The sequence below is a fragment of the Siphateles boraxobius genome, unplaced genomic scaffold (genome assembly GCF_051911475.1).
Source record: "Siphateles boraxobius isolate OS27281-9 unplaced genomic scaffold, OSU_SipBor_1 21, whole genome shotgun sequence".
Lineage (NCBI taxonomy): Eukaryota > Metazoa > Chordata > Actinopteri > Cypriniformes > Leuciscidae > Siphateles > Siphateles boraxobius.
The window spans coordinates 1553250-1575784 of NW_027508822.1; the positions used below are offsets into that span (position 1 = coordinate 1553250).

Genomic DNA, 22535 nt, shown 5'->3' on the forward strand with positions numbered 1-22535 from the left:
GGGACATAACATGGGTTGGGGTTATTCGTTCTTTGTTTTTGTTTTCCTTTCTGTTTCTATTCTTCTATCCTTTATGTCTTTTTCTTGGTCTGCTATTTCTTTTCCTCACTATCGCTTCATTAGGTGGCCACTGGTTGAGTGACAGTGTGGAACTGACTGTCGTAGTTCCAGTGGAGGGACTGAAGACCTAGAATTTGCTGATTTATGTTATTTTTTAGTTTTATTTTTCTTTAATCATTTTCATAATAATTTCATCATGTATTTTGTGAAGTCAGACTATGTTTGTGCATATGTGCTGAGCAGAGAGCTGGTAGAGTAATATTTTGCTTAAAGGTATGAGTAAAATGCAATGTTCACTTAGCAGAGATGTTCCAATGATGAATATACTTCAAATGTGTACAGTTGGTATGCTCTTTGCGAGAAAAGGAATGTTTCAACTGACACAAATGTACCATTTGTATACCACTAATGTACTGTATACTGTAACGATGGTTCTTTGTGAGGGATGAAAGAAGACAAGGGTCGGCGTAACGGGGACTCGTCCAATTTATTGGAAAATAAATAAACTCAAATAAAAGGTGCGCCACATGCGTGTTCACCGTAGAAAACTACAGCACAAAATAAAGACACTCTTTCCTACTGCATTCAGCTCTCAGTTCACTTGTTATCAAACTCTTTCCGGTGATTAAACTCAGTCCATTCATATACAACTTCTTCTCCAGTCAGCTCAGTCCTTTAAATGCAACAGCAGGTCTTGAGTGTCTGTACGAGTCCCTCTGTTCCTCTCTCACCAGCCTCTCTTGCACCAGCCAGCTTATGTGCAGTCTCCCCACGCCAATTACTGCAATCAGAGACAGGTGTTCGTCATTTTGCACTTGACCCACTTACTTACCGCTCGGCTCCTCCCTCACTCTCTCGCTGCAGACTCCGCAAAACCACCCCCCCCCATCACATACCCCCACCGCCCGACTCAGGCCGGGGAGCCATCCGGCCTCCAGCCCCCCCCCCCCCAGGTACTAACGGGTGATCCGCGCGTTAGTATCTTTCATGCGGTGGAGCCATTGGAGGGGAGCATGGTCTGAACAGAGGGTGAACTCCCGTCCCAAGAGATAATAGCGGAGGGTGAGAACGGGAAGCCCAGATACCTAACCTCCACACGCCCAATCGCACATTTCTTTGGGTTGGCCGTGAGCCCAGCTCCTCGCAGCGCCCCGAGGACAGCCCGCAAATGCTGCATATGACGCTGCCAATCATTACTATAGATGATAATATCATCCAAGTACACAGCGGCATATGCAGCATGCGGCCGGAGAATTCTGCCCATCAGGCGCTGAAAGGTTGCCGGAGCCCCGAACAAGCCGAAAGGAAGAGTGACAAATTGGTGTAATCCAAATGGCGTTGTGAAGGCAGTTTTTTCTTTGGACATTGGAGTTAAGGGGATCTGCCAATATCCCTTCGTTAAATCCAGTGCCGAATAAAATCGAGCGGTGCCGAGCCGATCAAGCAACTTGTCAACCCGCGGCATTGGATATGCGTCGAATTTCGACACAGCATTCACCTTGCGATAATCCACACAGAACCGGACCGAGCCTTCAGGTTTTGGTACCAAAACTGTCGGGCTTGCCCAGTCACTGTTGGATTCTTCTATTACGCCCATGTCTAGCATAGCCTTCAATTCTTCCTGAACTACTTTCTTTTTATGTTCAGGTAAGCGATATGGCCGGCTGCGCACTACTACACCTGGCTCTGTCTCAACGTGGTGCTGAATAAGATCGGTTCGGCCGGGAAGGGGTGAGAACACATCAGCAAACTCTGTTTGTAAATTAAGTATATCAGTGATTTGGAACGGCGAGAGGTGGTCTCCCCCAGTGGCCAGAGCGAGTGATTGAGACTTTAGATTCGCTTCTGGACCAAGATCCTCCTCCCCACTCACTACCGTTGCCAACATCACTGACTCCACCTCCCTCCATTTTTTAAGGAGATGGAGGTGATAAACCTGATGTGACCCTCCCCTATCTGTACGAAGGACCTCATAGTTGAGATCTCCAACTCGCTGTGTGACCTCAAAGGGTCCTTGCCACTTTGCGAGTAATTTTGAACTGGACGTGGGGAGTAATACAAGGACTTTATCTCCCGGTGCAAATTCGCGTAGTCTAGCCCCCCTGTTGTACAGCCGACTTTGTTTGTCCTGGGCCTGTAACAAATTCTCCATTGAAAGCCGCCCCAAAGTGTGGAGTTTTGCTCTCAGTTCCATGACGTATTGAATTTCATTTTTACTATTCGAAGGTCCGTCCTCCCAAGTTTCTTTAAGCACGTCCAGCACCCCGCGGGGCTGACGCCCATAAAGAAGCTCAAAGGGGGAAAACCCCGTGGAGGCTTGGGGGACCTCGCGTACAGCGAACAAGAGGGGTTCTAGCCACTTATCCCAATTTTTGCCGTCCTGTACGAACTTCCGAATCATTGACTTTAACGTGCGATTAAATCGTTCGACCAGTCCGTCTATTTGTGGGTGATAGACGCTGGTGCGAACCGATTTAATGCCCAATAATTCATAAAGTTCGCGAATAGTACGTGACATAAACGCCGTGCCTTGGTCGGTGAGAATCTCCTTTGGGATTCCCACCCGGGAGATTAATTGAAACAGTGCGCTCCAGTGGGTCCACTCCAGTGGCGGGAAGCAGGTCAAGTGGTTGGCGTGGGGAGAGGGTGGGTGCTGGTAGCGGAGGGAGGCCGACGGGGAGGTGGTTCCCCTAGGCGGCGCTCTGGGTGCTGGGACAGGCCCGGCTCCGGTGCCGGTCCTCCAACGGGGCGCCGGTCTAGGAGGGAGGTTTCCCCGGGACCTAGGGAGAGGAACAGGTCGAGAAAAAACAGAGGAAGAGGGAAGAGGGGGAGAGAGAGAGAGAGAGAAGCTGCTGGTAGGGGTTCGCCGACCCCTGGGCACGCCACCATCTGGTCCTCCGCCAACTGGATGGCCTGGTTCAGCGACGTCGAGCGGTGGCACTGGACCCACTGCGCGGTCCTCCGGGGAAGCCGCGCCTCAAACTGCTCCAGTACCACCTGGTCGATGATTGCCTCGACGTCACGTTCCTCGGCCATCAGCCATTTGCGGCACGCGTCCCGGAGCTGTTGCGCGAAGACGAAGGGGCGACCAGAATCCCCGAGCTCCAGGGTCCGGAAGTGCTGTCTGCTTTGCTCAGGGGTCCGGCCGACCCGCTGTAGGATGGCGCGCTTAAGGTCTTGATAGTCCAGGAGGTTCGGGACTGGCAGCTGTTGTGCGGCGATCTGTGCCTCTCCGGACAACAGCGGGATCAACCGCACTGGCCAGTCCCCGGGCGGCCAGCCCCAGGCCTCAGCCGTCCTCTCAAAGAGGTCGAGGAAGGCTCTCCCGCTCTCTTGCACAAGCCAGCTTATATTCAGTCTCCCCACGCCAATTACTGCAATCAGAGACAGGTGTTCGTCATTTTGCACTTGACCCACTTACTTACCGCTCGGCTCCTCCCTCACTCTCTCGCTGCAGACTCCGCAAAACCAGCCCCCCCCCCCCCCCCATCACATATATGCTGAGAAATAGTTTCTTAATGTGGAAAGTGGGTTGTACCATGTGCATTAGATATAAGTTCCATTTTAAACATAAGCAACATGTTTTTCTACCTTACAAGGAAGTTGTAAGTCTCTCTGTGATGTATATAAGCTCAATCTTTCTGTACCACCTCAGAGAAACATGAAGGCATGATGGGGTGAGAGGAAGGAGAAACATAAAGGCATGATGGGATAAGATAGAGAAATGGGGAATAGAGAACTCTGGAATGAAGACCTCCTCTCATGTAGCCTTATTCTTCTATGCCTGTGTTTCTCTCCGTCTGACACATGATATATTATACATAATAAATAGAAATCTATTGGCAAAAGTAACTGGTGTAGCTTCCGTGATTCAAAATCAATAGGGAGAAGCAAGATTTTCAAATCTACAAAACTTAGTAACTTTTTTGAAATTTTGGCAGATCACATCATCAGTGAAGCTCCTCCCACGTAATTCATCATCAGTGAAGCTCCTCCCATGTAATTCATCATCATTGAAGCTCCTCCCACTGTAATTAATCATCAGTGAAGCTCCTCCCACTGTAATTCTCCAATAAATGCTGTAAATTCCCATCAGCTACAAGTGAAGACGAGCATCAAAGCATCAGGAAGAGCTGAAATCTACAAAGACTGAGTTTATTAAAGAGGACAGTGAGAACACGAGTGATCCAGAACCTGCAGAATGAAACACACTGAAGATCCTGAAGAACAAAGAGGTTGGTGTTTATTCTTCATTCATTCATGATGCTGAAGAACATAAATGTTAGAAACATTCAAGCACTTCAACACTTTTCGATAAAAAAGTAAAGGGAGGTTTTCAACATCAGGTCAAACTAAATTTAAATATTTTAACTGTTTTATTTATTGTATATATGGTTTACAATTTGTAACAATGTTACCTGAATTTTGTGTGTATTTTTACTAGGGATGGCGAAAACTAAAAAATTTCTTGACCGACCACCGAGCCTCATTAGCCGGTTGAAACTGGTTAACCGATTAGTTTAAAATATGCCACGCTATTTGAAATAACAGCCATTTCGAGCCGCGCCAGCAATTTCGCAACTCTGTCGCATCTCTCTCTGCCTCCCGCTCACACACACACACTTGTGTCACCGCGCTTCCACTCACGTCACTTTTTTAAAATCCCCTACAGCGCGAAACATGAGTCCCGCAAACGCGGGGCCGAGGAGCTTGTATGTAATCGGAGGACAAATGGCTCCTGAGTTTCGAAATGGTTTGGGTACAAGTTGATCGCGTTGAAAATAAAGGCTTTGGTCTAGCGTTAGAAGCTCATTTGAAACATTGCAGCGTCTCATTTAAGAAAATGACAGCCCCGAAGAGACTCCGGTTAGTTTGAGGTAACGTTAGTGCTAACAATAATAAAGAAAGATGATGATCAACATCACCTTATCTGTTACCACTGAAATGTAGATGTAATGTATTTCTACAGTATTACTACTGTATTTAAGCACTGTATCACACAAGTTGCAACTTACTGTGTCATTCTTTTTGGTGAAATGGTCCCACACACTAACGTTACGTTTCTTTGCACGCTTCATCCTGTCGTCTGCCCTGGCTCTAACCTCCAGTGTTTTAGCCTGTAGCCTTTACTTTTCGCAAACCTTGTGAGCGCGCGAACCCAAACGCTGTGACCTGGCGCCATGTTTTTATTGGTTTATTAAGTACAAACAGGCGACGACTTATGAAAAAATTGAGTGTGAGGGATTTGTTCACTTCACACAAAAATATCTTCGAATAAGATGGCTAACTGTAGTAGCGTTTAGTCCACTGTCTATAATAGCCTAATTTAGAGATCACTTTTTTTTTTAACCGACTACCGACAACTTTGATCGGTTAACGTTGAGACGGTCAACCATCGGTCAAACGGTCATCGGTTAGCATCCCTAATTTTTACAAACATGTATAACAAATAATAATAATTTAAAAATGTACAATCTACTCCGCTCTACTGCAAACATTTGTATTCTTTCTTGCAGTGAAATTCACTTGATCTTCTGTGTCTTGAATGGCCCATAATAATTCAAACGTTTTAATAGTTTTTAACGTAATTAAATATCAATCTAAATGTTGGTGTCAAAATATGGCAGTATTGTGTATTTTAATGTTCATATCACATTAGATAATTTTGTGATTGATCAAACATATTTAATAGTTCTCATTACTGAAACATGGGATTTGTGCCTATAATGTTTTAAAAATAATAACTGGAAGATCAATGTACGTCATTCATGGAAAGTTTCAGGGACGTATAATTAATTTATAAAAAGACATTCAATTATTATAGTATTTTAAAGCAGTTGTCTGTTACATCTGGGATCATTTTTATCTCCATTCATATTTCTCTTTAAATTATTTTGATTATTTAGAAAAATTGAAATTGAGAGTTTTTCTTTCATTTCAGACCCGATGGAAGAGAGTGAGGAGAGTGAAGAACTGAGTGAAGTGAAGGAGGAGAGTAAAGAACTGAGTGAAGTGAAGGAGGAGAGTGAAGAACTGAGTGAAGTGAAGGAGGAGAGTAAAGAACTGAGTGAAGTGAAGGAGGAGAGTGAAGAACTGAGTGAAGTGAAGGAGGAGAGTGAAGAACTGAGTGAAGTGAAGGAGGAGAGAGAAGAACTGAGCGAACTGAGTGAAGTGAAGGAGGAGAGAGAAGAACTGAGAGAAGTGAAGGAGGAGAGTGAAGAACTGAGCGAACTGAGTGAAGTGAAGGAGGAGAGAGAAGAACTGAGAGAAGTGAAGGAGGAGAGAGAAGAACTGAGTGAAGTGAAGGAGGAGAGTGAAGAACTGAGTGAAGTGAAGGAGGAGAGTGAAGAACTGAGAGAAGTGAAGGAGGAGAGTGAAGAACTGAGTGAAGTGGAGGAGGAACATAATGTCAAACCTGGAGAAAAACTTTTGAGTCGCTCAAAGACTAAAAAGACATTTTTAAAGAAAAGAAAAGACAAGAAATCTTTCACCTGCATTCAATGTGGAAAGAGTTTTGCAAGCAAACATAAACTTGAGATTCACATGAGAGTTCATACAGGCGAGAAGCCGTTCACATGCAAACAATGTGGGAATAGTTTCAGTCAATTATCATCCCTTAATGTTCACATGAGGATCCACACCGGAGAGAAGCCGTTCAAATGTGATCAGTGTGAAAAAAAATTCTCAGCAAAAAAAAATCGGAAGATTCACATGAGAGTTCACACCGGAGAGAAGCCGTTCACATGCAAACAATGTGGGAATAGTTTCAGTCAATTATCATCCCTTAATGTTCACATGAGGATCCACACCGGAGAGAAGCCGTTCACATGCAAACAATGTGGGAATAGTTTCACTCAATTATCATCCCTTAATGTTCACATGAGGATCCACACCGGAGAGAAGTTGTTCACATGTGATCAGTGCGGCAAATCATTTATTGGGGCATCACACCTGAAGAAACACCTGAGAGTTCATACGAAGGAGAAGCCACATTCATGTTCTGTATGTGGAAAGAGTTTTTCAGTGTTGTATAGTTTACAAGAACATCTAAAAATTCATACTGGTGTAAGAGAGTTCATGTGCTTTGAGTGTGAAAAGACTTTTGCAACATTGAAAGTTTTAAAACTACACCAGAAAATTCACACTGGAGAAAAACCTTACAAGTGTTCACACTGTGACAAGAGATCCAGTCAGTCATCATCTCTGAAAGCACATGAGAGGATCCACACTGGAGAAAAACCTTACAAGTGTTCACACTGTGACAAGAGATTCAGTCATTTAATAAGTCTGAAAAGACATGAGAGGATCCACACTGGAGAAAAGCCTTACAAGTGTTCACACTGTGACAAGAGATTCAGTCAGTCATCACATCTGAAAGCACATGAGAGGATCCACACTGGAGAAAATCCTTACAAGTGTTCAAACTGTGACAAGAGATTCAGTAATTTAATGAGTCTGAAAAGACATGAGAGGATCCACACTGGAGAAAAACCTTACAAGTGTTCACACTGTGACAAGAGATTTAGTCATTTAATAAGTCTGAAAAGACATGAGAGGATCCACACTGGAGAAAAACCTTACAAGTGTTCACACTGTGACAAGAGATTCAGTCAGTCATCAAGTCTGAAAGCACATGAGAGGATCCATACTGGAGAAAATCCTTACAAGTGTTCAAACTGTGACAAGAGATTCACTCATTTAATGAGTCTGAAAAGACATGAGAGGATCCACACTGGAGAAAAGCCTTACAAGTGTTCACACTGTGACAAGAGATTCAGTCAGTCATCAAGTCTGAAAACACATGAGAGGATCCATACTGGAGAAAATCCTTACAAGTGTTCAAACTGTGACAAGAGATTCAGTCATTTAATGAGTCTGAAAAGACATGAGAGGATCCACACTGGAGAAAAACCTTACAAGTGTTCACACTGTGACAAGAGATTCAGTCATTTAATAAGTCTGAAAAGACATGAGAGGATCCACACTGGAGAAAAACCTTACAAGTGTTCACACTGTGACAAGAGATTCAGTCATTTAATAAGTCTGAAAAGACATGAGAGGATCCACACTGGAGAAAAACCTTACAAGTGTTCACACTGTGACAAGAGATTCAGTCAGTCATCAAATCTGAAAGCACATGAGAGGATCCACACTGGAGAAAATCCTTACAAGTGTTCAAACTGTGACAAGAGATTCAGTCATTTAGTGAGTCTGAAAAGACATGAGAGGATCCACACTGGAGAAAAACCTTACAAGTGTTCACACTGTGACAAGAGATTCAGTCATTTAATAAGTCTGAAAAGACATGAGAGGATCCACACTGGAGAAAAACCTTACAAGTGTTCACACTGTGACAAGAGATTCAGTCAGTCATCAAGTCTGAAAGCACATGAGAGGATCCACACTGGAGAAAATCCTTACAAGTGTTCAAACTGTGACAAGAGATTCACTCATTTAATAAGTCTGAAAAGACATCAGAGGATCCACACTGGAGGAAACCCTTACAAGTGTTCACACTGTGACAAGAGATTCAGTCAGTCATCAAATCTGAAAGCACATGAGAAGATCCACAGCAGAGAGAAGCTGCACACGTGTGATCAGTGTGGAAAGAGTTTCTCTATTAAAACTCACCTGAAGCGACACATGAAGATCCATGCAGTGGAGAAACCACATCACCACAGTCTGAAATCACAGTAAGTAGTTCATCTTTATGTGCTGAGAAAAAAAGGCTGCTTTTTCACGTTCGGAAAAGGTTCCAGTTGTGTGTCCACGTGAGCCTGGTACGGCACGGCACAATTACAAACCGTTCTCGTCCCTCCTGAACTCTCAGAAGACTTGGCTAAACATGAACCGTGATGGAAGAATGTGTGTAGTGACATCGTCACTCAGGATTGGTCACTTGGTCTTGCTGTTTGGTTGTCATGCTGACTCTCTCGCCCTCTCCAGTCCAAGGCTTGATGTTGTTGTTTGTGTATCTTTATATTTTGTCTTTTATTTTAATGTAGTCATTTTTAATTATTCTAATTAAATACAACTTTGTGCTAATTGGATTACTTTGTATGGCCTCTCCATTCATGTTGCCACTCCTTGAGCCAAGGGGTCTTAACATATGGAGGCTCGTCCGGGATCAAACTAAATTGGCTTAAGGTTTTGAAGACCTTTGGTTAATTCTTTAATTAGAATTATGGTTTGGGTAATTCTTTAATTAGAATTGTGATTTAGGTAGTTCTTTAAGTAGAATTATTGGTTTGAAAAAAAATGGATTGGATCATTATTTGGGTAAAAATACGATTGGGGAGTTTCATATAAAATAATTATTTGGTTTGTTTGTTTTGATTAGTGGTTTTGGACTGGCGAGAGAGAGATAAAACCGGCCGACAGTTGCACTAAATTGCTTAAATGTTGCGGTTTAGACTGCAGTAAGCCATATAACCCTGTGTTAGGCTGAAGTTTGTTGTATTTTAGTTTGTTGCGTTTGGTGCGTTGGGCGCGGGTAGACTGGTTAGCTGTTGAGCTGCATGTGGGCGTACCGAAGACTAGGGTTGAGTATAATTAGTTATTTATGTATTAGTTAGATACAGGGTGGCTTTTTTTTCTTGCAGTTGAAGTGTGATCTGTTGGATCTGGTATTACCTATTTGTTTGTTCAAATGTTCTTTTAGCTACGACAAAAGGCAAAAATGGAATTGTTACAGGATTTTTTAATTGCTCCAACGATGGGAAAATTAGGATGTCTTTCAAAAGAGCAATTATTTAAAGTAGCTGAACATTTTGATTTTGAATTAGCTTTAAACAAAAAGTACTAAGGTAAAACCGTTACGAGAGGCTGTAGAGGAGAAATTAAGAGAGATGTTAACTTTAACTTCAGAGACACATTCTGAAGAAGAGTTGATACCTGCAGGTATTTCGACACCTCATGCGTTGTTCGCGCCTATCGGGTTAACATTCGAGCAATAGTTGGAAATCCTTAGTATACAAAATAAAGAACGTGAATTGGACAGAAAACTTGAATTACAGAAATTGAAAATCCAAGAGCGAGAACAAGAATGAAAATTTGAAACATTTAGAATGCAACAAAAAATGGAAGAAGTGAAATTAGCACAGGACGCAGAACGGTTAAGATTGATCGGACAAGGAAAACTTTCTGGTGGTAATGTTGATTCCTTAATTGATCAGGAAATTGCAGGGGCGAGTGGAAATTGAATGTCGGGTTTAGTACAGATGATTAAACTCTTACCTAAATTCAATGACCGGGATCCAGATGTGTTTTTTTCTGTGTTCGAAAGCTTGGCTGAGGATAGGGGTTGGAACGATGCGGAATGTACACTCTTACTACAAAGTTTTTTGGAAGGTAAAGCTCAGGAAGCCTTCATCTCACTTTCTTCTGAAAATCGAAAGAACTATAAGGTAGTAAAAGAGGCTGTTTTAAAAGCATATGAACTTGTCCCTGAAGCGTATCGGCGTCGTTTTAGGGGATGGAAAAAAGATGAGCGTAAAACACACGTTGAAGTGGCAAGGGAATTGGCAAGTCTTTTTAATCGTTGGCGTACATCATTGTATGTTAGTACATTTGAAGGGCTTTCTAATCTTAATAGTTTTGGAGCAGTTTAAAAACATTATCCCAGAGCGTGTCGCGATGTATGTAAATGAACAGAAGGTGACAACAGCTCCGGAGGCTGCCATTCTTGCGGACAACCCAGCAGGCACAGGATATAGACTACAACGTCGGCCAGACGTTGGATTTTGGTTGAAAATGAAAGTCGGGTTGACGTCTAAATCCAATGTTTGTTTTACGTCAGGCTCCAACGTTGGGCAGTCGTTGAATTTTGGTTGGAATAAACCAAACAAAAAGGTGAAATGCATGGCCGTAGACTTATAACCAGCTTCACTTAAAACTAACCAGATTTACTTTTTTTAATTTCCATTTGAATGAAATCAATAGTTGTATTTTAAAGTCACCAAGATGGTGGTGAGCGTTTGCTTTAGTTGTGCTCTTGACCCTTAACTCTTTAATATAAAGAGATTTTCTCAGATTTTCTCTGGCTGCTATAATTGTGTGTTTACAAAGCACAATGGTTGTAGCTAAAAAAAGCCATGAGATCAGGTGATGTTGGCTGTTTATTGCTGATGATGATATCATCGTGTAATTTCCTGAGTCCCTGATCTTTTTCAGTGTCTAATGCATTGATTAAATGGGACTTGTGGTTTTAATATTGCTTTATTCATAATAGAAATCATTTGATTCTACAGCATATCTAGCAGTGTTGTTTATCATAGAATATACTTGTTTTTTAAAAACTATTTAGTGCACAAAAACCTTTAATCTATGGCATTACTTAGACGCACACAGACAACAAGAAACAGCGTATGAATCTCAACAATGGTGACAATCAAACAAAATATCAAGATAATCAGATCAACTCAAAAAATCCTGCATAATTTATTAATGCCGCAGTGCATGATGGGAGATATGGGTGAGTTTTGATTGGTGGTACCCAGCATGCACTGCAGCATGAAGCATTTAATTTATTGTCACCATTGTTGAGAGTCATACACTGATTCTTGATGTCTAAGTAATAATGTTGAAGAAAATGTTTAATGCACTAAATTTTTTTACAATCCTTTATATTATTTGATATAACGTTGCTTTCATACTGTAAAATAAAATGGGTTCTGTTTTAAAACATTAAAAACACAAGTACAAAGTTATCAAAACTTTCAGGCAATTATATGATGATGACTTCATCATCAATAAACAACCATCATCACCTAATCTAATTTTCTCTAGGCTTTTTTGCCACAATTAATGTGCTTCATAAAAACACACAATTATAGCAGCCAGAGAATATTTACACTAAAGAGTCAATGGCCAAGAGTCCAACTAAAGCAAACACTTACCACCATCATGGTGACTTTAAAATACAACTATTGATCTCATTAAACCAGAAATGAAATAAAGTGAGTCTGGTTAGTAATAAGTGAAGCTGGTAATGCTGTTTGAGATGTTCACTCTTCCTCTGCTGAGATCTTCACAGATTTAATGCGCTGCCATATATGTCACATTTTTTTGCAGTGTTTATTCCAACCAAAATTCAACATCTGTGTGACGTTGAAGCTTGACGTCAAACAAACGTGGGGTTTAGACGTCAACCTGATTTTCATTTTCAACCAAAATATGACGTCTGACTGACGTTGGATTAGTTGGAGTCCAACGTCTGCCTGACGTCACATTGACGTACTGTGCCTGCTGGGTAAATATGTACTAATTCATAAAAGCGCCGGCGATTATTTTTATAAATAGCCAAATAACAGCGGAAATGCAGTAAGGATGAGTCCGAACAAATCAGAGCATGCTAGAAAAGTGGATCCAGATTCGAGTTGCAGTTATTGTTTGGAAAAGGGTCATTGGAAAAAGGAGTGCCCTATCTTGAGAAATAAGTTTATGTCCGTGGTTCCAAAAGCCGTTGGTCTCGTGTCTACTACCGGATTGAGTTTAAAATCAGATGCAGGAGACGTAAAGATTTATGGAAGGAATAAGGATCTTTTGCAAGCAGGATGCGAACCGTTCATAACTATGGGGACTGTGTCTGTGAAAGATTTGAAGGTACCTGTTAAGATATTACCGGACACGGGATCATCTGAATCCTTCTTACTGGATTCGAAACTGCCGTTTTCTTCTGAAAAAAATACGGTAAAAGTTTTCTAATTCAAGGTATTGGATTAGGCATATTTTCGGCTCCTCTGCACCGAGTTCAGTTAGATTCTGAGGTTGTGAAAAGAGAGGTAGAGATTGCATTAAGATCAGTTTTGCCTATCTAGGGGGTGGATTTGATTTTGGGAAATCATTTGGCTGGGAGTAAAATATGGGGTACGGAATTTCTCGTTGTTAAAACCACTCCGGTCTGCTCGGTAGAGTCAGATAAATGTTTGCAAGAACCGCCTGACGTTTTTTGTTCCTGTGCCATAACACGAGCGATGAGTAAGAACAAAGATATGGATGAGTTTGAAGATCCAGAAGAATCATCTAATGATCTTTCTAAGAATTTGTCGTGGCTTGTTCTGTCGATTTCCCTACAGGATTTGATTGTAGAGCAAAAAAATGATGCGCAGCTAAAAACATTGTTTGAATCTGTTAAAACAGAATATGAGATGAAAAATTTAGCTAGTGGATATTTCGCATAGAACGGATTATTACTTCGTAAATGGACGCCGTGTTATGATAAGATTCTGGGGGACCCGGTGTTTCAAATAGTGATACCGAAGGGATTGCGGGAGTTAATTTTGAAAACTGCTCACGGTGACATAGCTGGTCATTTTGGAGTGAAGAAAACCTATCACAGCGTGATGCGTTATTTCTTTTGGCATCGATTAAAGAGAGACGTGGCTGCTTTTATAAAAACTTGCCATGTCTGTCAATTGGTCGGAAAGCCGAACGAACTGATACCTCCTGCTCCGTTGTATCCCATACTAGGGATGGCTCGATACCACAATTTTGGCTTCGGTACGATACCGGAACCTAGTACCTCGGTATCGATACTAAATCGATACCACAGGTAAAAAAAACAAAACAAAAAACAGTCTCAATTTAAGTGACACTTAAAAAACACTGCTTGAAACTCTCCACTACCAAATGTGCTAAGAAAAGGTATCAAAATGTAAAATAAAATAATAATAATTCAGTCAGGGAACATACAGTAGGTTAAATTTTAATTTTGAAAAAAAACCCTGAAATTATACAATTAAAATAGGTTAATATCTATAATAATAGATTAACATATAATAATAATAGAATAATGAAATGACATGTAAACTAGGGGTGGGAATCTCTAGGCACCTCACGATTCGATTCGATTACGATTCAGAGGCCTGCGATTCGATTCAAAAGCGATTATCGATTATCTGAATCTTTTGTGTGTGTGTGTGTGTGTGTGTGTGTGTGAATATAAATACTTTGCTTTAAAAGTACAAAGTAATGACCCATAAAGAATTAACGTACAATATATTTTATTAACATTGCAAAGAACCAACAGGAAAATAAATGTGTGCCTGAACTAGCAGCATACTTGTAGTAAATTAATAATATAACAACAACAGGTGTTCTGACGATTCATGCTACCCATCGAGATGTGCTACTTACTGGTGCATGTGCAGACTCATTTTTCTTCTGCTTACCACGCCCATAAATCTATGCATCCTTGCTGTGGATACTTGTAGGAAACTTTGACAGGTCAAAGATGAATATTTGATGATAATTTTTACTTTTCACACCGTTTTAAAAATAAAAACAGTACATTATACTGTACTCTTAACTTCGAATTTTATTATAATTTTATTTCATATAATAATATCATTTTTACTTGTTATATCAAATGTGATAATTGCTAGTTCATTTAAAATATCCAAATATGCTCCCCATACACTTACCCTGATTAAAATGAAATAACGATGTTATAATATTGTGAGATTTACACCATTATGGAAACAATAGAGAATGAATCAACATTATCTATGATCGATTCGCGTTTGGGTAGCATTTTTCGACAAGGCAGCAGAAATCGTCTGAACACCGGTACAGCCCAGAGCCATAGAGAGAAACGGCTCTGGTACAGCCGAGTGTTTTTCCTCCTCTGGGTGGAAACGTGTCATATGGCTTCTCATATTTGTCGTGTTGCCGAAATATTTTAGTTTTATTCTACAAAGCTTACAACTAGTGTGGCTCTTGTCCAGCTCCTTTCCCCCTTCAACTTCATAGAAGCCAAAATATTTCCACACGTCAGCTTTTAACGAGGAGGGTGTTTGGATTTCGCGCTCAGCCATCGCGTCTCTGTTATGTGCACACGCCACAGACAGACGGTCCGGGCACTGCACTTCCGCGCTTCAGAGTTCCGTCTTTTGCGTTCCGTCAATATTACGTCATTATAAATAGGCTACATATCTAAAAAAAAAAAAAATTTTTTTTTTTGAAAATCGATTTTTGACATTTGTGAATCGATTCAGAATCGTCCACGTCCGCATCGCGATGCATCTAAGAATCGATTTTTTCCCCCACCCCTAATGTAAACCATTAGCTGTCATGCATCAACAGAGAATTATCAACATTTATTGCATTTATTCATCTTGGTTTGGTTACTGTTTGGGTTCATATTAGTTTAATGCATTGCAAAACATGTATTAGTATATTGAATTTTCTAGGTCATTTAATTACTGATTGATATAGATTAATAAATGCTATAATACTGTTAGGTCTGGTTACCTAATGAATGTTGACAAATGTAGCTTAATTGTAATATTAGTAATATTCAGGGCCACACGCAATCTGCGGACTTTTTTTGTGATTTCTGTGCTGAATTTTTGGAAAAATCTGCGGAATTATGCGGAATGGTTTTAATAATTGTGTATATATATATATATATATATATATATACAATAAAATATATTATTGTTTATAGCAATATATATATATGACCTTTTTTAGCATTTTTTTGTGCATTTTTGGAAAAATCTGCGGAATTATTTTAAATTTGTTTAAAAGATCTTAGAGTATTAGAAATGAAAACATTACCCACTATTCACTTAACTTTTATTTGAGGTTCACAAACACAAGGCAAATGGAACTTTTATCTTGACGGGTTTCTGAGTGTATCTGACGATGAAATGCTGGAGATGAGCGTGTACTTGAGTATGTATAGTACACAAACCTACAGCTTTCATTTTCCCTTTCTGTTGTTATGGCGAGCGGATTTGAGATGCTCCAGTCCCGTCTGTCACCTCAGGTAATCAACATAGTGTTGACAGTCTTTACAAAACATAACTCCCCCATTCTCATAAAAAAAAAAGTTCTCAAATTATTTTGCTCTGTCCTGTGCTGTGATTTTTGCAGACGTTTCCTTAATTCCTCTGCGTTCAGTTTTATTTTAGACATTTTAAACATTCACTTTCTCATAAAAAAAAATTAAACATCAATCAGAGCAGCCTACTACCCCTCACAATCGCACACGCGCAAGTTGTACTTGTCAATGATGGTCGGGCACTACTACATTCTGCGGAAATCTGCTGAGGTTTCTGCGGAAGTCTGCGGGCGCGTATTCCGTGTGGGCCTGTAATATTCATATTACTACTATTACTCTCTCTCTCTCGGCTTATTCCTCTAGGGGTCGCAACAGCGGCTCTAATATGCCATTCATTTTACTATCACTAATACTAAAATTAATATTATTAAAAATTGTATTCTTTATTCATTCAAATTCAATTGATATATGTTTGTTTGAAAATGCAAAAATGATGAGACCTAAACTTAATTGGTTCTAGCCTGCCATGCAAGCAGATTTGAGCTTTCGTGTTTACCGTATCATATATAATTGATAAGCTCTTACGTATGTGCGCTGTTCAGTGTTCAATAAAAGTCTAAATTAAATCAGTTGAATGATGGACTAACCTGTCGATCTCTGAACTCTTTGAACAAGTCAGGATGAGCAACTGATAAGTCAAGTGCTTGGGCAGATTTGATGTGTTGCCTCCCCGTTTGCAGAGTGGTGCATTGAGATCTGTTTCTTTACTTGTCTCATGACTTTTGTAGGCAAAGTAATGCCTTATTTCACTCATACTGCTCTCTCTATTTATTCATTTCGGGCGTGTAGAAATTCGAATGAGCTTCGTTTGATCCATCGTGTTCCTCTGTTGTCACCGTTTGCCGGTTTCGCATGACCTGCGTCAGTTTAGGTAGCGCACTGCCGCCTAGCGGTGAACTTCGAAACAGCAGCGCATTAAATACCGAATTGAACAAAATTAGGATATTGTACCGTTTGAAATATAATATATACCGGTATTTTTGCAGTACCGGTATACCGCGCATCCCTATCCCATACCCGTGGTGAAAAATCCATTTGAGCATCTAACGATTGATTGTGTGGGGCCATTACCTCCTTCTAAAACTGGTTCCATCTATATATTGACCATGATGTGCCAAACTACGCGATATCCTGCTGCGTATCCGTTGCGAAATATTACTACAAAGTCTGTAGTGAAAGCTTTGACTCAATTTATTTCCATATTTGGAATTCCTTGTGTTATTCAGTCTGACAGGGGAACAAATTTCATATCTGGTATGTTTGCCCAAATTTTAGAACCGTTGCGTGTAGATCATCAAAAAAGCAGTGCTTACCATCCTGAGAGTCAGGGTGCCCTCGAGCGCTTTCATCAAACACTAAAAAGTTGTTGAGAAAGTACTGTACTGAATTGATGAAAGACTGGGAGGAGGGACTACCTTGGTTGATGCTCGCTGCTCGCGAGGACATTCAAGAAAGTTTGGGTTTCAGTCCTAATGATCTAGTATTTGGACATAAAGTAAGGGGACCGCTCGCGCTCTTGCGTGATGATTTATTGGAAACTGAACCGCCTGTAAATCTTTTGGATTACGTAAATGGGCTCCGATATAGGTTGTATTGGGCCGGAACAGTAGCCCGTGAAAATTTAGGTAAGGCACAATCTAAAATAAAAAGCCTGGTTTGATCAAAAGGCAGAAAACAGGGAATTCAATTCTGGAGATCAAGTTTTGGTGATGCTTCCAATGACTGGATCCTCTTTTGCTGCAAAATTTTCTGGACCTTATATTGTGCTTGAACAACTTTTGGAACAAAACTATATGATTTCCACTCCGGATAGGAAGAAGGCGGCTCAGCTGTGCCATGTAAATCTATTGAAGCCTTATTTGTTTCGTTCAACTGGATCAAATGTCGCTGTCGGAGGTGCTGAAATTAAATCTGTTGCGTGTGCTGTAGGGGGTGAAAGTGGTTCTTTGTTAGATGGAGTTGAGAAGGATATTTTTGACGAATATTTAATTCAACCTAGACTCCATAATTCTGAGCAATTAAAAAGATTGGACATTATGCTTGGGCATTTATCTCAAGATAATTGTAAAGAATTAATACATCTGATAAAGGAGTTTCAAGTGCTTTTTTCTGATACTCCTTCGTGCACTGACATGATTCAGCATGATATTGATGTCGGTGACTCCCAACCTATTCGGCAGCGATTTTATCGTGTGTATCCCGAAAAACAAAAACTTTTTGGAATCGGAGGTTAAGTATCTTTTGGAGAATGGACTTGCGGAACGATCTATTTCCAGTTGGGCTTCTCCTTGTCTTCTAGTTACGAAACCGGATGGAACATTTAGGTTTTGTACCGAATATAGAAGATTGAACGCTGTTACTAAATCTGACTCTTTTCCACTTCCACGAATTGAAGACTGCATTGATTCGGTGGGGTCAGCTGAGTCCATTACGAAAATTGATTTACTTCAGGGATATTATCAGGTACCCCTAACTTCTCGTGCTCAGGAAGTTAGTGCTTTCACGACGTCTTCCGGATTATATTCTTATAAACGAATGAGTTTTGGACTTCAAAACGCTCCAGCTACATTCCAGCGCCTGATGAATTTGGTAATCTCTGGGCTTGAGGGATGTGCTATGTAGGGATGCAGCGATTACCGGATTTCACAATTAACCGCGCTTTAAAACGTCACGGTTAATTAATCGTAAAGACTATGCTACACCGAGTGTTCTGCAGGGAACGGACATTTTGTAACTAAATAAATAATAAAACTAATAAACTAATAAAACCTTGTTTTGAATGACAAAAACTATGAAGAAAACCTATTGACATTTTCGTCAATGAGTAAAAACTAGATGAAAATGTTAGATAGTGACGATTTGGGAAGCGATCCAGTCAGAACTGATGGCATGCGTTTGTGGTAAATGCGCACATTTGTATTGTAACGTGCTGATCTACCCAGCAGTCCCATAAAACGTAAAAAAAATGTAAACCTCTGGGAGAATGAGTAGAGCAGACATATAGATCTGAATAAGAGTGACGATGCAAAAAAGAGCTCTATTCGGTACGGTTTCTGTGCGCACACACCCGACCCGAAGCGTGCAGCCATGCACATAGACCCCTATACAGCGCGCGAGTACTGAATTTAGCCCTCTTTCGTGTCTGAATAGAATTGGACATGATCCGACGTCTTAAAGTGATAGTGAATAATAAACCTAATGCGGTCTGTGTCAAGCAACAAAAGAAGAAGAGAAAAGCATTCACTGTTTGTTAATAGCTTTAATAAGGATTAATTATATTCGTAAAAATAAATATGTCTGCTTGAAGGAATAAAGAATGATGTAAGCAAGTAGTTGTAAAGAATGCATATATCATTCATTGAAAAGAAGACTGTGTTTTACTTTTGGAAAAGTGGTTTTAATTTTTTACATTTGTTTTCTTTTAAAATAAATACATGGTTAATATTTAGCTTACATTTAATTCAATAGATCCAAAGACTTTGTTTATTCTTATTTTCATTGGGATTTATTATCCCTTTATATTATTTATGTTTTTAAGTAAAATACCAACAAGATATTGTTTTCATGTTTTCAAGTTTTCTACCTCAGGTTGAAAATAAATTTAGATTAAACTAAACGCTTAATGATTTTCTGATCTATTTCAATCAAAGAGCCCTGCAGCCTTTGACTTAATTTGTTATTTTTAAAAGGAAAATACTGGATGTTTACAAAGCATTTATCTTTAATTCCAAAGAAAGAGATTGATTATTGTTTGTCATTTTATAATTTTGTACTGTGTTGTGGCAGCAATAAATAGCACATTAAAATCTAGTGTTGAGTGTTCATGTGACATTAGTAGTGTTGTGAAATAAATTGATGCATAATAATCGTGATAATCGTTAAATCGTGATTATTTCTCAGACAATAATCGTACTTACAAAATCTGTAATCGTTGCATCCCTAGTGCTATGTATCTGGATGATGTGGTGGTGTATAGCCAGACATGGGAGGAACATCTTTGCCAATTGCGCGCTTTATTTACTCGTCTTGAGACAGCAAAGTTGACAGTCAATTTAGCGAAATGTGAATTTGCACGTGCCACTGTGGTCTATTTGGGAAATCTGGTAGGACAAGGTAAAGTGTGTCCTGTTCGGGCAAAAGTCCAGGCCATTGATAATTTCCCAGTTCCTTCTACAAAGAAAGAGTTAGTGATATTTCTAGGAATTTTTGGGTACTATCGGAAAATCTGTGAAAATTTCTCAACAGTGGTTGCTCCTTTAACGGATTTGTTAAAAGGCAAACAGAAATATGAATGGTTCGCAAATTGTCAGAATGCTTTTGATAATGCCAAACTTTTAATGAGTTCTGGTCCTGTGTTAACGGCACCTCGTTGGGACCGTCCTTTCCATTTAAAGTGGGCTGGGTGCTGGAGCTGCGTTATTGCAGAAGGATGACAACAGTATTGATCGACCAATTAGCTTCTTTTCTAAGAAGTTTAATTTGTGCCAGAGTAATTATTCAACCATTGAAAAGGAGTTGTTGGCATTAATTTTGGCTTTACAACGTTTTCATGTGTATGTGGGGGGAGGTTCTGTGTCTCTGGTAGTATTTACAGACCACAACCCTCTTACCTTCATACAGTCCTTGCATAGTCCAAATCAACGACTTATTTGTTGGGCTTTATTCTTGCAGTCTTACAGCCTGGATGTTCGTCATATTAGAGGGGTAGATAATATTATGGCGGATACCTTGTCACAAGCTCCATTGAACTAGTGATCTATAACATTTTTGTTGGTTCTTTGCCTCATCTTCGTGTTCTCAAGGCGCCTGAGAGCATTAGGAGGTGGAGTAAGTAAGGGGTAGGTGGTGAAGGGGAGAGGGTAAGTGGAACCAATAATTTTGTTTGATTTCTAAATCTGGTTAAATCTTATCCTGTGATTGTTTTTGTACGTGGGGTTTTTGTATCAATGTTTACAGAGTACCTTTGTATAAGGGCCTCTGTCTTTAGGAGGGAGGTGTGATGGACCACGGTGTGTAGTACTTTATTTTGTCCAGTAGGTGTCTCTGGGTAACGCTATTTGTGTCCTTAGGTTAATTGCTGTGAAACGGGTGTGGAGAATTGACGGTGATTAACCATGCTGCTCATAAGAAGCTGGAGGATAGCTCAAGAAAAGGAAGCTTGGAGCTTGGTCTTGCTGTTTGGTTGTCATGCTGACTCTCTCGCCCTCTCCAGTCCAAGGCTTGATGTTGTTGTTTGTGTATCTTTATATTTTGTCTTTTATTTTAATGTAGTCATGTTTAATTATTCTAATTAAATACAACTTTGTGCTAATTGGATAACTTTGTATGGCCTCTCCATTCATGTTTCCACTCCTTGAGCCAAGGGGTTGTAACAAGGTGTACAACTTTCATAGATACCGTTCATAGATAACATTAATCATTTGCAAGCTGCTAAAATAAAGCATACAAAACATCAGCTAAAATGATCTATAGGCTATATGATTATAATCAGAGCATGTTTGTCAGTGATCTATTTATATTAGGTTATTACAGCATTTAAAGAGCACAGACCTACACAAAGGAGGTGTATTTGTGAAACGCCTTGTAAGAAATAGCTACTTTCCTTTTTAGGAACTTTTCAGGAAAAGTATTGCAATTCTTCACTTGGTATCGAAACAACAATTTTGGTATCGTGACAACACTACATTGTTCCTGTGCTCACCAACCATTTTATTTTTCAGATGCGTTTTGTCCATAGGAATGTTTTTCACTGCTGTAAATTGACATGTTTGAGCATACACGATTAATCTATAATTAGCTTGGTTGTTGATTATTTTCATGATCGATTTCATCAATTAGTTCTTGCAGCCCTCGTTAAAGTTTGTATTGATCATCAAATACAATTTAAGAAAATGAAACATGATACTGAAGAACAAAGAGGTTGGTGTTTATTCTTGATTCCTCATTCATTCATCAAGATTTACATTGTTTTAGATCAAAAATATAAAAATACAATTAAACTAATTAAATATTAAATTATTTTGACATAGAACTTTCTTGATTTTGTCATTTTATATGAGTTTGACACAGGAAAGGGCTAAAAAGCAGGTGACCTGGGAAGTCTGAAGGCCTTTTTACGCTAAACACAAATGTTTTGTTCAAGCTGATTTTGAATAGGAAGAGACATTTATGCTGGGCTGGAATATTCAACCGCTAATGATGCAATGCTTTTTTCATCAGAAAATATTTCTACTATTTTCTTTGCCCTTCAAAGACGAGTTCTGACCAGATATAAACTTTGAGCTGCTGCAGATACACATTTAAGAGGATTTGGTGGCACTAGTGAAACCAGCATTAAATATTGTAATTACTTTAAATAAAACATTAGCATTTCTTGTACATTTTGAACTACACTCTAAAAAACACTGGATAAAAACAACCCATTTTTGGTTGTTTATTGGCCGAAATATGCTGACTGACTCCATAAACTCTCCATAAACAATGTGTACAGTGTTCTGAGAACATATTTTAATTGTCTAAGCATTTATATTCTGTATCTTTTTTTGAATAAATTAATAAAATGTTATGCAAGGCATCAGGCATTTCCATCACGCGAAAAGACTGACACGAGACTCGTTTAGGTGACTCA

The 22535-nt window shown here is 39.8% G+C and overlaps 1 protein-coding gene across 3 annotated transcripts in view; it reads left to right on the forward strand.

The window, feature by feature from the left end:
* The window catches only part of LOC143746068 (uncharacterized), a 29860-nt gene extending 8637 nt beyond the window's left edge, over positions 1-21223 (forward strand). For 2 of the 3 annotated variants that reach the window (XM_077237786.1, XM_077237787.1), the window contains 3 exons: positions 4002-4295; positions 6002-8753; positions 20977-21223. In XM_077237786.1, the coding sequence (XP_077093901.1) occupies positions 4262-4295; positions 6002-8753; positions 20977-21019 (2829 nt within the window). In that variant the 5' untranslated portion in view covers positions 4002-4261 and the 3' untranslated portion in view covers positions 21020-21223. Of the gene's footprint in view, positions 1-4001; positions 4296-6001; positions 8754-20976 lie in introns of those variants that run through there. The other variant, XR_013206427.1, reaches the window with a different exon arrangement.
* The last annotated feature ends 1312 nt before the right edge of the window (positions 21224-22535 follow it).